Genomic DNA, 14,158 nt, shown 5'->3' with positions numbered 1-14,158 from the left:
AGAAGACACACCTGGAACAGACTACTGAAAATGCCACATGAACACAGAGGCTTAAGAGCAGGTTCTGCCTCAGCTGCTGGAGCACTTGGGACAGAGGGTTTTTTTTTTTGCAGGGTGGGGGGATGCAATCTTGTTCTAGATTTCCACCTGCCTTCTTCCCCACCCACACATCTGGGATTGTCTCACAATCTCTTTCTCCCTCTCCAAGCTGCCTTGGCCCTTCCCTCTTGCTTTTTTTTGAGGGTGGGGGCACATCCCCATGTAAGCACTTCTGCCTCCATCCAGCAATTCTGGGGAGAAGCACATAAAATCATAGAAGAGTAGGGTTGGGAGGGGCCTCTAGGACCATCGAGTCCAACCCCCTGCTCAATGCAGGAATCCAAGCCAATTGCAGTTACTTGGCAACCACAGGGCAGGCACCCAATCCCTGCGGCAGGACTGGCTGGCCCCGGTGGTTGTTGGGCATGTTTCCTGCCCCCCCACCCCCCCGACTGGCAGGAAGCACGGCACGGGTGGAAGCAGGCGGACAGGCAGCAGAAGCTGGAGACGGCGAGGGGCACACAGCATGGCGTCATGCACTGGGGAGTCCATGGCGCATTGGGTGTTTCCAGATGAGGCTTTTATCATGCGTCGCCCTGCCTCGTGTGTGGAATTTCACGGGGGATCCAGATCTCGTCACCTTCCACTCATAACTGTCCCATGCTTTCCCACTGCTCCTGCTGTCTTTTTTTGTACTGCAGAAAATCCGTCGAGGAAGAAAAGACGGCGTAGCTGCATGAGGCCTTCTCACTAGGGACCCTCCGTCTGTCTGGAAGCACCCGCAGTCGGTGCAGGGGGTGAGCCAACGGCTGAGGACTTGGAGCTGGTGGCCGTAGTGAATCAGCGCTGCTAACGCACCTCCTGGAAACGCCACAGAGGGTGTGAAATCACTTTCGGCACTGCGAAATGAAACTTATACTGGCCATGAGATGAACGGGGTGTGCAGCAGTCTCATCACTTTCCCCCCATGTCGGTAGTTTACTAAGATGTTTAATCATCTGTAACAATAACAATAAATCATAGAAATGAAAGAGACTTCTTATAACGAAGATGACAATAGACGCTTAAACCACACTGATGGTAATACGAATACTTGTGTGAATGGGTCCAAAATAGTTCACTGAAGGAAACCGGTGAGAAAGTGAAAGGCCTGAGTGGCCCAAAGAAACAGAAACCAATCCTGCGTTTGATACAAAACTAGGAGGGAGGGACTGCCAGTCCAGACACTGGAGTAGGCCTTTGGCCATACATGGGGCAGCCAGCCCTGCACTGTCTGCAGGGCCAGTGAATTAACTGTGCAGTGTTTATTACATTTCTACCCCACCTTTCCTCCAAGGAACTCAAGGTGGGGAATATGGTTTCCCCTTCCTGCACACAATGTTTATCCTCTCAACAATCCTGTGAGGTAGGTTAGTGTGAGAGACAGTGCCTGGCCCAGGGTCACCAGTGAGCCTTGGCGCTGCGTGGGGACTTGGCCCGGGTCCTGGTCCAGCCCCCTCACCTCTCCACTGGCTCGAACTGCGTAGCCCCTGAAGGGTGACCCAGCGCCCCCTCCCCTTGGCCTCGAACAGGGTGGCCTTCCAGTCGATGCTGGACTTCAGCTCCCATCAGCCATAGCCAGGGTGGCCAACGGTGAGCAATGATGGGAGTCGCAGCCCAGCCACTGCTGGCGCCCATGTTTCCCGCTCCTGGACTCGAGGAGGCCCTGTCCACCGGGTCTGTTTGCAGTCCTGTGTGGATGGCTGGCACGGGGCTGCTCCAGCCCCCCCCCCCCCGCTCCCTTCAGATCAAGTTCTGGGTCCTGCTGCCCAAGTGCCCCCTCTTCTCTTCTGGGCCCCAGCTGGATTGCTGCCCAGTCTCCTTATTTATGTCCCCTTATCACCAAGGATTTCTCTTGGCCTTGGAACACATCTGCTCAGCTTCTGAGCTGGCCTGGCAGGCTGTGGGTCAGGCAGGCGGCCCTGAAGCATTTTGCCAGCCAAGTGGGCTGTGCGTGCGGATGTCCCTTTCCCTGAAGCAGCTTGCCCGAGTTTCATTGGCAAGGCTGAAAGTCCAAAGGGCACCCCTGGGACATGCAGGCAGAGCGGGCACAACCCACCAAGGAGCCCTCCTGCACAAGGCAAGCTGCGGAAATGAGCCAGAGACACGTGGCAGCAGCCCTTCCCCAACTTGGTGCCATCCAGATACGTGGTGCTGCGGCTCCCAGCATTCCCAGCTGGCAGAGCCAACGCTGGGAGCTACGGTCCAACACACCTGGAGGACACCAGACCAGGGAACGCCACGCAAGAGCCCTCCCACGCTCTGACCATCTCCCATTCATCCCAAAGGGGTTTGCGTGGCGCAGGGGGACTTCCCCGGTGGATTGTGCCCAACAGGCCAGACCTGCCTGCCTCCCACTCTCCTGCCCCAGTAAACGGTACTCCGCCTCACCACCAGTGCTGTGTCCTCTTAAGACTGGGGTCCAAACACTGCAAGAATAGCCTCCACTGGATTGTTCACTGGTGTGACACAGAAAAGCCAACGAGCCTGAATACTGCTGTGCCCAGAAGACTGACATGTTGACTGCAGCGCAAAACTTTTGCAGGGCAGACAGGAGAGAAGTTCAGAGCCTGCCCTCCAAAAGCGCGGGCGCAGCCTGAATTCGCTGGGGCTTTGAGGTGCCCCGGGGTGCTCGGTAGCTTTGGTGCAGCGGAGCGGAAACACGGCGTTACCCTCCCGGAGAACATGCCGGGGAAATGCAGCAGAAACGGAGGAAGTGGACAGCAGTGTGTAAAATCATCACCATCAACTTTGCCTAATCTGGTGCCCCCCATTGGCTGTGCTAGCTGGGGATGATGGGAGTTGTAGCCCAACCGTTCTGGAGGGTGCAGGCTGGGCAAGGCAGATAAATATGGACGAGAGCGGTGCTGGGAATCCCAAGCCCGCGTAGGAAGGCCTCCCTCTGCGCCCAGAAGCTCGGCTCTGGGCAGGCGGGGGGCCTTTCTCCGCACTCAGGCCCGGCTGCGCTGGAGCTGGGGGCCCAGGCCCAAATCCCTGCCGGCCATGGCGCTCGCCGGGTGGCCTTGGCCGGTGGCTCATCCGCCTGCCTCACGAGGCTTCAGCCTCGCCCCCTCAGAGCGGCTGCGAGGATGAAGGGCGACCATTCCACCCGCCACGGCACGAGCTCTGCGCTCCTTTCAGAGGTGGCGGGGCAACACGCGACTCACAAGCGTGTGCGGCGGCCGTGGCGCCGGCGTCGCTGGGAGGGCGCTCTCCGCAGGCTCAGAGGCGCCCCGCCGCGCGGGACCGAACGACGGCGCGCCGCCCGCGCGGCCGCTCTGGAGGGGGCGGGGCGGGGCCGGGCTGCGGCGGGAGCCCCGCCCCGCCGCGCCCCGCCGCGCCCCGCCCCCGCCGCCGCCGCCGCGCCCGGCCGCCCTTCCTGGCCTTCGCGGGCCGCCGTCCGCCACTGGGCCGCTGCGGCCCCGCCTCTGAAGGGCGACGCCTTCTGGCGTGGCGAGCAGGGCGCGTCGGGCCGCCGGCACGTGCGCGGCGCCGCGGGCCGCCATGAGCGACATCCGGCACTCGCTGCTGCGCCGGGACGCGCTCAGCGCCGCCAAGGAGGCGCTCTACCACCTGGACATCTGCTTCAGCAGCCAGCTGCAGAGCGCGCCGCTGCCCCTCGCGGACCAGGGCCCCGTCGAGCTGCTCGAGGAGTTCGTCTTCCAGGCCCCCACGGAGCGCGGCGCCCCGGCCAAGGTGGGCCCGGCCGGCCGGCCCCGCCAGCCTCGCGCGCCCCCGGCTGCGCCCTCCCGGCGCTCGGCTCGGCTCGGCTCGCCGCGCCGCCTCCCGCTCTCCTCCGCGTCATCCGCCCGGAGCTGCCCTTGGCCTCCTCCCGCCGGCCCGGCGCGCGGCTCCGCCCTCGGGCTGCGGGAACCAGCCGCCGCCCTCGGCGCGCGACCGCGCGGGCTGGCCGTGAGGCGCGGCGGCCTCCGTGGGGCCCGGGGGACGGAGGGGCGCGCCAATGCAGTCGCGAGGCGCCGCGCCCGCCCGGGCCGGGCCGGGGGTCGGAGGGGCCTGGCGCGGGGAGCGCGCTCGGCGGATGACCCTGTTTCCTTCTTCGCCTCCAGAGGCTGAACTCGCTGCAAGAGCTCCAGTTGCTAGAGATCATGTGCAGCTACTTCCAGGAGCAAAGCAAGGACTCGGTCCGGCAGGTCATTTTCTCCTCCCTCTTCAGCCCCCAAGGAAACAAAGCCGATGACTGCAGAATGGCCCTGTTGGGGAAGCTTGTCTCCATGGCCGTCGCGGTGTGCCGGGTGCCTGTCCTGGAATGTGCGGCTTCGTGGCTGCAGGTGAGGCGGGCGGGCGGGCGCCCGAAGGGATGCCACCACATGTCACCTCAGTCTCCTGCCTCCCCGCCCAGGAGCTCCCCCCCCGCTGTTTGGACTTCAATTCCCATCAGCCCCAGTCAGTATGGCCAGTGGTCAGGAATCCTGGGAGTTGTCCAAAACATCTGCAGGGCACCAGGGCGGGGGAGGCTGCTTTGGACCGGGCCCTGCGGATGTATGTGCAAAAGCTGCAGCAATGGGGGTGATGGATTTTGGTGGGAATCGCTCCCTCCTCTGCATTCTCCAGAAGGGCCCACACCCCTGGATTGATACCCAGGTGCAAAGTGATGGGAAGGGGACAGCTGGACAAGCCATCACATAAAGGTTCCACCCTTAAAGGCGGGCTAAAAATAAACATAAATAAAATAATCTCTGTAAACCGCCTAGAGAGCTTCGGCTGTTGGGTGGTATAGAAATGTAATAAATGAATGAGAAATGGAATGAGTGAATACTTCAAGGTGCACATTCAGAATGGTGTCTTGGGCTGGAGCACGTCTTTCAGAAAGGCCCCAGGTCCTGATGCACGGGTGAGTGAGGCCCTTGACATGAAGCCAGCAAGCCCCCTAGCCACATGTCCACACCTATCCAGCATCTGTCACTGCAGCATCCCTGACTGTTGGCCTTGCTGGCTGGGGCTGAGTTGTAGTCCAAAATATCTGGAGGGGAGCAGGTTGGGGAGGACTGCCTTAAAGGGGCCTTTGTTTTGGTTTTATTCTAGAGCTGTTGCTCTACTTTTTATAAATTAAATACAAGCACACGTTGGGAAGATCAGCATATAAATCTTTAAAATACATATAGCTAAAGTCTCAAGCAAGGGGTCAGTTCAGCTTGCAGAGCTCAGCAGTGACTTTTCTCTTCCCAAACTTGATTTAGTTGTTTGTTCATATTCTGTCTTCTTTTATTTTGTATCTGAGGTGCCACCATGGCCTTCCAAACAGATCTTGCCTGGCTAACAGCATCCCATAAACTCCAGAAGGGGGCAGCGTGTGGCCCTCCAGATGTTGTGGCCTGCACTCCCATCACCCCTAGTCAGCACAGCCAGTGATGAGAGAGGATGGGAGTTGTAGGGCAAAACATCTGGAAGGCCAGAAGTTGCCCCTCCTGCCTCAAAGCTGTCAGACTCGTAGAACTGGCATGCGATGTCACAGGGACACGCTTTTCCTTTTGGCTCACGGACGTTTGGGGTGTTCTGGGTTGCACAGTGCTGCTCAAGGGACTTGAGGCCCTTTGCCTTTTCAGCTGCAGGGCTCTCAACGAGTTGCGGTTGCAGCCGGCAGGCACTTCCATGTGGGTCCTTCGCATAGTGCTCCGTGCCTTGCTGCGTGGGGCTTCCTGGGCTCTGCCCCCCACTTTGCCACGGTGGCCATTTGTGTCTCTCTTTCAGCGAACGCCGGCTGTCTACTGTGTGAGGCTGGCCCAGGCCGTGGTTGACGACTACTGCAGTCTGGTGCCAGGCTCAGTCCAGACCCTGAAGCAGATCTTCAGCGCCAGCCCTCGCTTCTGCTGCCAGTTCATCACCGCGGTCACGATGCTCTACGACATGTCGTCAGGTAACTCCCCCTTTGCTCTCGCGCCGTTAGAAAGAAGCCCTCGGGCCTGCATCGCACTGTCCCTCGCCGCTAAGAACTGGCATGAGCGGGGGGCGGGGCACTCAGATCTCAGGGCCGTACATCTGCAAGCCTCCACCACACCTAGAGGGCCGAGGCTTCTGCTGCTGGAGCCACGAGCGACTTCATGGCCGAGTTTCCGTTCTGTTTCAGATGACCTCATCCCACCTCTGGACTTGTTGGAGATGGTTGTTTCCTGGATCTTTGAGGACCCTCGCTTGATCCTCATTACCTTCTTGAACACCCCGATTGCAGCCAGCCTGCCCATTGGGTTCTTAGAGCTCACCCCGCTCAGCGGTCTGATCCGCTGGTGTGTGAAGGCCCCGCTGGCCCACAAGCGGAGGAAGCCGCCCCTTGTCTCCAACAGCCACCTCAACGGAAAGCTCGCCAAGGACGCGGCAGCCGGGGGCGACAAAGCCTGCCACCCCTTGTACTCCAAGCTGCATCTCAGCGTCCTCCAGGTCCTGATGATGCTGCAAGGGCACCTGACCGAAAAGAACCTGTACGGGCGCCTGGGGCTGGTGCCCTTTGACCACGTGGTGTCTCTCGTGGAGGAAATGAGCAGGCTGTCTGACGAACTCAACCCACTCAATGCCTCCCAAGAGATTGAGCTGGCCCTCGACCGGCTGGCCCAGGCCTTGCAGGTGGCCATGGCCTCTGGAGCACTGCTGTGGACGAGAGGTAGGCGCCGTGGGCAGCCTGTGGAGGGGGCCTCAAGGGTAGGCATGGTAAGGCACCTGCCGAGGGTCCACACCCCAGCCGGGGCCCACTCACAAGAGCCTCCTGGAGCTGCGCTTCCTCTTCACTGCTGGCTATTTATTTCACGTATTTTTATGCTGCTCCTCAGCCAAAAAGGCTCCCAGAGCAGCTCACATGTAATCCGTTAAACAAGACCACCCCTGCCCATGGGCTTACAGTCTAAAAAGACATGACACACAAGGAGAAAGGGCGAGGAGAAAGGAATGGGGGGGGGAGGGGGGGACTTATGCTTTTATCAGGGCTGGCAGAGTGGCCCTGCGCTCCCTCTCGCCCCCCAACTCAGCCTGCTGGAATTGCAGCCCTTGCAGCCTGCTTGTCCACACGCCTCCTGCTGTGGCCCAGACAGCGGGGCTGGTGAGGAGGAGGAGCAGCGGATGCGCCTGCCGATGCGCCCGCTGCCTGTCCAGCAAGCCCGTGGAAGGCGTGCTGTGGAGGAGAGGAGCCAGAGCAGCTGGCGGCCGTGGGGGGAGAAGGCAGAGCGAGGGGGCCTCGCCCAGGGGGCCTCCAGAACCTGGGGCCGCCCAAGACGGCTGTCCTTAGGCGAGGGATAGGAGGAGAGGGTTGCGCCCCGTGCATGGTGGAGAGGAGCCGTTGCGTGCGACAGCGGCCGTGCGGTGGGGCAGAGGAGGCTGCCTTGGAGCAGGTCGGAGTACTTCTGTATCCAGCCCGGTGTTTCTCTCCCTGACTGCCAGCAGCGTCCCGTCCCCTGCTCCTTTTAGCCAGAGACATCAGGCATTGAGCCTGGGACCTGGCGCAGTGCTGAGCGTGTGTCCTGCCACTGAGCTGGGGCCCCTTCCTCCAAGGTCACACGAACCAAGTTGGGGCGGAGAGGCTGTGGCCCAAAAGGGGGACACCACTGTTATCCTTTTATCCTGCAAGCCATCCAGAGAATGTTTGGGGATCGGGCTGACCAAAACATAACTTTAAAAATGCTATTTTGACGTCTGGGAAATGCCCAGGCGTGTGCAGCTAAGTGGAGATTGCTCAGCGTCTGAGCTTTGTGATCTCCACCTCTGCTGCAGCCATGGTTCTTAGTGCATGAGGCGGATTCCCAAGAGAGGCCTTGGAGTAGCCTTCCAGTGACCATGCTGGGGGTCGCAGGAGGCACCTGGTTGGGAAGGCTGCCTTATAGGCTGTGACTTTCGGCTATTGGGTGATATAGAAATGCGATAAATTACAGAGCTGCCGGAGTGTCTGTGCACACCTGACCGTCTCTCATTTCCTGAGAGAATGTGGATTTTGTTCCAAGTGAATGGTCTGCCAGCAGGCCTTGGGACAGAACATGGTCAGAGGGGCTTCCCTTGCCAACCCTGCTCCCCTTTTCTCCTCATCTGCACACCTTCCAAGTCCATGTCAGAGGTGTGAATTTCCAGATATGCTTCTAATATTGGTAAATCTTAGTTCCAAAAAGGTTCTTGTGATTTTAGTTCAGCAGAGATGTCCACAAGAGTATATATGCCGGGAGGCCACCTAGAATGCTCTGGCATGGAAAAGGTCCAAGGATAAGTTTTTCTAAGCCATTATTAAAGTGCCACAAAAGTGCCTTGTTCTTCATCTTGTCTTTCATCCTCATTTGTTCTGTTCTCTTTCAGAGGATCTAAGGACAGTGTGCTCCAGACTACCACACAACAAGTAAGGAAATGCTCTGTGTTTAAAACTTAAGTGAAACAGAAGCTGCTTTGCCCTCCCTAGAAACGCAGGCAGAGAACCTTGGCCCCAAAGAGCAAGAAGGCACACACGCTGGCTGTTGACTTATTATTTATTAAGTTTTAACACATATAAACTCTTCATCCACAAGGGATTTCAGGGCAGCGTGCACAACATTAAAAAAAATCCAATATAAAAACCATACCATTAAAAGTCACAACACACCAACAACTCTTCAACCTGCAACCAAGCAAAAACACAACAATTCGGTTTTTAAAAATTAAATTAAAAACTTCAAAATGCTCAAATGCATAGACAAGAAGGAAAATTTTAATTTGGCATCAAGAAGAAAACAAAGGCACCATTTTTATCTCCCTTTTGGAGGAAATTCCAAAGTCAGGATGCCACCACAGAAAAGGCCCTCCTTTAAAAACGCAGAGTATATGGGGCTGTTTGCATGTAATGACAGCCCATGTGTTAGACAGCCCATGAGCTGTCAGGGATGAGCAGGCGGGCTGCCTGCAGAGCACCCGCCACTGCCACTTTTACTCAGCGACCCATGATGGGTTCCTTCGTAGGTTGCTGAGCATGACATCAAACTCGGGCTGCTCAGTTGTTCAGGGATGAAACAACCCAGCTGTTAACCCACAAACCACCGCCAAAGGTGCTGATTGTGGGGTGGGGGAAGCAGAAGTGGTTGGTGCGCTGCAGGCAGGGTGCCCTTTCTCCCCTGCTTGCGCACGGTAACCAAGTCTTTGTCTCCCTCTGATGGTATTCAGAGAAGGGCTCTCTGAAGGTCTTAATGCACAGGCAGGATAGTACAGAGAAGTTTGTCCTTCAGGTATTTGGGCCCCAAGCTGACTTGGAAGTTCTGTTGTCTGAGTCGATGATCTAGGGATGGGTGGATTCCCTACCTTCTGGTCCATGGGGAATCTGCCCGGTGGCGGGGAGTCGATCCGTTCCTCCCCCTGGAATCCTCCAGAGCTGGCTCCCCTCCGCGGCCATTCCGCGGAGCTGCACACCAGCTCCGTATTGCTGGCAATACGGTAACGCCGGCCACCATTACCATATCGCTGAGGAATGAATGCAGCTGCAAATGGCGTAGTGGATGCCACTTGTGGCCTTAAAGTCCTTAGTTTAACTATTTAGGCAGAGGTAAGTGATCCATTCCGCTGCGGACTCCGGAGGCTGGATTCTTTTGAATCCGGCCTCATTTGGGTCCGCAGCAGAATTCTCTGCCATCCCTAGATGTAACTGCTTTAAGGATAACTGTCGAGTCCTATTCCTCAATAGGCTAGTTGCCCTATTAATGTTTTCCTTCAGCCAGCCAAACTTATCTCTCCTCTTCTTTTTCCTTGTGCAGCCTGCTCCAGCTGGTGATCTCGGGCCCAGTCCAACAGCCGGCTCACACTGCTCTGCCCCCAGGATTTTATCCCCCCATCCATACTCCTCCATTAGGGTATCCTGCCCATGCAGCACACCCAGCAATACCAGCACACCCTGCTCTCCCCGCCCATCCTGTACAGACGTTCATACCAGGCATGGCGTTTCCCTACCGGCCTATCCGCTAAAGAAACTGCTCCAGCTTTGTCCAGCGACCCTTATTTTTCATTCATTGCAGAGCCTTTACAAAGAGAACCAAATATATTTTGGGAAAAAGTTCTCCATCTTTAATAGTGCTGCATGATGTCTAGAAGAGATTTCTTCTCCTGCAGGAGTGAACTGATGGCACTAGACACTAAGATGGGACAGCCTTAAAAAATCTAATCATATTGTAAGGACAAGAAGCCAAGTCCTTTGGAATGGATGGGATTTTTTTTCCCTTGGCTGTCAGCCTAGTATGACTTGTAAGTAGAATCTCCCAGGAAGAGGGCAGGATTCATCATCTGTTTCACTGACATCTTTGTAGAGCCCCTTCCTCCACCCCAACCCCCCTTTAAAATGTTTGGATGATTCTTATGTAGAACAGCTTCTTCATACTTTGTAAGTTGTTTTGTTGGGTCTTTTTATGTGAATATGTATACTTGGATTGAATGGTTTAAAAAAATACCTTCAGATTTTTGCTTCAAAAGTGGTAATACGTGGCATTATCCGTAAAAGCAAAAAAAGAGGACCGTCAGTGGCCTCCCAGTTCTTCTTCTTGTTTGGAAAATCTAAATTTGATTAGGGAAAACTTCTTCCTTTACTGCAACAAGCTTTTGCTTTAGTTGACTGCTAGGCAATGCAACCCTATACATGTCTACTCAGGAGTAAGCTCCACTGTGTGTTTATAGGAAATTGGCAAAGATGTTTTGCAGAAATGCAGGCGTGGTGTCCGTCTGTCAGAGTTTGCATGTTATTTTAAGCAAAACTTAAATCCTTGCTCAAAAGCGTGTGATATCAAGAAGGAAAGCTTCTAATCTTAAATTCACTTCATTGTAAGTGTGCAGTGTTGATGTTATGGGAACTTTCTTTTATAAGTGAGTATAGGATTGTATTCTTGGGCCATGTCCACCACTGAAATTAAGGGGGAATTGTCCAACTCCATTTCAATGGGACTTACATTGGAGAGGATGTCTGTGCAAGCATCTGCCCACAGGAAGAGGATTTCAGGAGCCAAATGTTCTGTTGGATCCTGGCTCAAACAGTGGTACAGATTTCTCCCTCTGTGGGCCCCTTCTAATAGATCATTTTGAGGTCTTTCAAATGTTGTGGTTGACCCATTGGGTCCTGCTGGCAAATTTCAAGCAGAAGGGCTGAATACAGTCTAAATAAATCAGAATGAAGGATCCTGATGTTCTTGCTGCCCGCAGCAGACAGCAGAAAGGATTTTGTCAAAGCCACTGTGTCAAGGTGTGTGAATCACTCAGACTGGCTTAGGTATTTCTTCCTTATATTTTAAAAGGGAGGAAAGTTTTTTCAAATTATTTTTTGTTGTGAGTTTTAACAAAACAAACAAAAATAACAAAACCATTAAAAAAACATATTTTGAAATCCTGAGTTTCAAATATTACAATATTCTAGGTAGAAAAAAGAGAGAAAGAATAGGTTACCTGTAAACTTCAGTAAAAGCAGACCACATATCCAAATAGAAGTCCATTTGCAAATTATGCCTATATACCACTCTTTCAGATGTTGCTAATGTTAAGTCTTCAATCCACTGCATTATAGGCGGTGAGCTTTTATCCTTCCACTAGCGTAGTATCAGTCTTTTAGCAACCAAAAGTGCGCGAAAGATCCATTTATGCTGATCATGTGTTACATTCCAAAAAGCAGGTAAGTAATTTAAGATAACATTTCCATCAATAAATATTAAGAGCATTCCAACACAAAATTTATCTGTATAATAACTTCCTCCCCAAAGGAGGCAACTATTGGGCATTTCCAAAACATATGAATAAGAGAAGTGTTAACTGCATTACACCTCCAACAATTAGCCGAGTTTGACAAACCTTTATTAAAGAGACCTTGTGGCATCCAATAGACCCAAAAGTTTTTGCTGAATAAGGCGTAATCAAAGATGCATAGTGATACCTGATACAGATGCCAAAACTGCAGCGTATTAGACAGAATAAGACATTCCACTTCCCTGTTCCATTCCTGCTGTAGACCCCATGTATCATATTTATTCATTGATAATAAGTATTTGTAAACATAAATTGTAGATTGATATATATCTGGTCAGTTTCAATAAGTGTTTCCAGTAGCAAAGGAGACTGAGGCAGTAGAAGCAGCAGGACTGAATCCAGATACTAACAAATGTTTCAATTGCAAATACTGCCATTCCGCTGTAGCAGGCAAATCAAATTTATCTTGCAAAGCTGAAAATGGTGCAAACTCCTCAACATCCAATAATTGATCCAGGATATTTAACTGCCCAGGTCCTCCAGAAAAGGGAGGAAGTTGATGACTCTGGAATGTAACAGTTCTTTAAAAGTGTGTTATTTTCTCTAAAGACCTGTTTTCCAAAACTTGGGGCAGGTTTTTTTAGAGTCCAGTGAAAGTTCTTATTGTCACTATTTGCTGCATTTGCTATTCTATAGTTAGGCTTTTATCCTGTCAGAATAAATGTTTGAGAGCAGTTGTGCATGCAGCTGGTGGAATTGCAGGAGGGTCTCCTCTTTGTCAACAAAGGCATCATAAAGGATGAAGAGGATCCATGGGGTTCAATTTGTGTTGTTGACCTCTAGGCTGAGATCGCAGTGTGTCACTAGAGGGGCAACCTCGGGGCCAGGGCGAAAGCCAGACTGGATCCAGCAAGCTGACAGTGCCTGGAACTGAAGTGCGACTCTTGACAGTCTCCTCCAAAAAGAGAAGCTTGGACACCCACTGACACATTTGCATCAGAGTGTATAATTTTTTTTGATAAAACTGCTGTCGACCTGAGGCTACCTTACATCCTGCCATCTTTAAACGTAAATTAACAGTCTAATCATATGCAGAATTAGGGGATTTCTGTGGATGTAGCTATACTTCATTCTGCATAGGGTGGGGTTGTAAGCATTGCATTAAGCGAGGGGCAGGGGCCACAATTAAACATCCATGCAGGTCCCGGCATATTCTGCATTGGGGACAGTATTGATTCAAATGGATCTAAGTAGGCCTGGGCTGACTTTCCAAAACCTTAAAGGAGCCTTGGTTTTACTGTTGCATGTAAGCTTCAGCTCTGTTTAGACTTGTCTCCTTTCCCTGTGGCAGGGCTCCTCTGCCTTAAACAGCTGAACATGGAGCAGAAATTCAACATGAAGTGCAATGGCGGGAAATGTTACCTGCCGAATATTTGGTTATTGTGCAGTTGATAAAAGGCAAGGAACTCCGCTGGGGCCAAAGGTTGGTAATTCCAGATATAACAAACTTAGCCTGACCTATGCTCCGTTGAGGTAGATGGACCTGTAATGCAAGATCCACCCAGTTTGCCCCAGCTCTGAGCGTACTTGACTCTAAGGCTATCAGCTGCAGCTGCTGTGCCAGTCTGGGGGTTAAGGGCAGAGATCGCCAGCTTTTAACCATTCTGTTGCCCTGAGCCAAGGGTGTCCTAGTGTGTGAAGAATGCCTTTCCCCTCTACTGGGAAGCAGCTTTGAAAAAAAGCCAAACCAGGGTAACAGCAGTGTGGGTTCTACTGTTGTTATTTATTGTATTTCTATACCATCCCATGGCTGAAGCTCTCTGGGTGGTTTACAAAAGTTAAAAAATGTTCTAGCATGTCCTGTGTGCGCCTCTGAAATGTAAGCAAGGAAAACAAAGCATCAAAGAAGAGGCCTGCTGGATAAGACCAGGGCAGGTCTGTCCAGCCCAGTCCCCTCAGAACATGGAGGGCCCATCTGGCCAGCTTGGCTAAGGTAAGAGCTTTTGGCAGACCAATAGGCCATAAACTGATCTAATCCTGACCTATTCCACGATGGTGGACTAGGCGCAGCCTTGACGGCAGGATCTGTTAGAACAAACAGCCCTGTTCCATTAGACCAGCTTTCCCTAACAGCACCCACACACCCCAGCCAGATGCTAGGGGTTGTAATCCAACACAGCTGGAGGGCGTGAGCTTGGGGAAGCCTGTATTAGGAGACGGTAGAGCCATCTAGCCTAACATGGTGCCTGTGTTCCCCTCCCCTCAGGCTAGCTGCATGCAGCCCTCTCCTGCTGTTGCTCTTCAGCCACTGGCATTCAGAGGTAGACTGCACTTCACCATGGAGGCTCGACGTGGTTAGCGTGGCAAACACCCATAGGCAGGCTGAGAATTCAGGAACAAGGAGAGTGCGCCTGGG

General features: G+C 53.5%; 1 protein-coding gene across 1 annotated transcript; it reads left to right on the top strand.

The window, feature by feature from the left end:
• The first annotated feature begins 3,528 nt into the window (after positions 1-3,528).
• On the top strand, positions 3,529-10,748 carry INTS15 (integrator complex subunit 15). The gene is made up of 6 exons (XM_084818024.1): positions 3,529-3,774; positions 4,146-4,367; positions 5,788-5,953; positions 6,164-6,691; positions 8,362-8,401; positions 9,780-10,748. Exons 1-6 carry the CDS (start codon positions 3,583-3,585, stop codon positions 9,985-9,987), a joined length of 1,356 nt encoding a protein of 451 aa, XP_084674150.1. The 5' UTR covers positions 3,529-3,582; the 3' UTR covers positions 9,988-10,748.
• Positions 10,749-14,158: the final 3,410 nt, after the last annotated feature.

This window comes from Heloderma suspectum, chromosome 12 (genome assembly GCF_057233095.1).
Source record: "Heloderma suspectum isolate Gila_16-S chromosome 12, 16-S_ref, whole genome shotgun sequence".
NCBI classification, from domain to species: domain Eukaryota; kingdom Metazoa; phylum Chordata; class Lepidosauria; order Squamata; family Helodermatidae; genus Heloderma; species Heloderma suspectum.
Note: the sequence above shows the minus strand (reverse complement) of the source record. Positions and strands in the feature narration are given on the sequence as shown.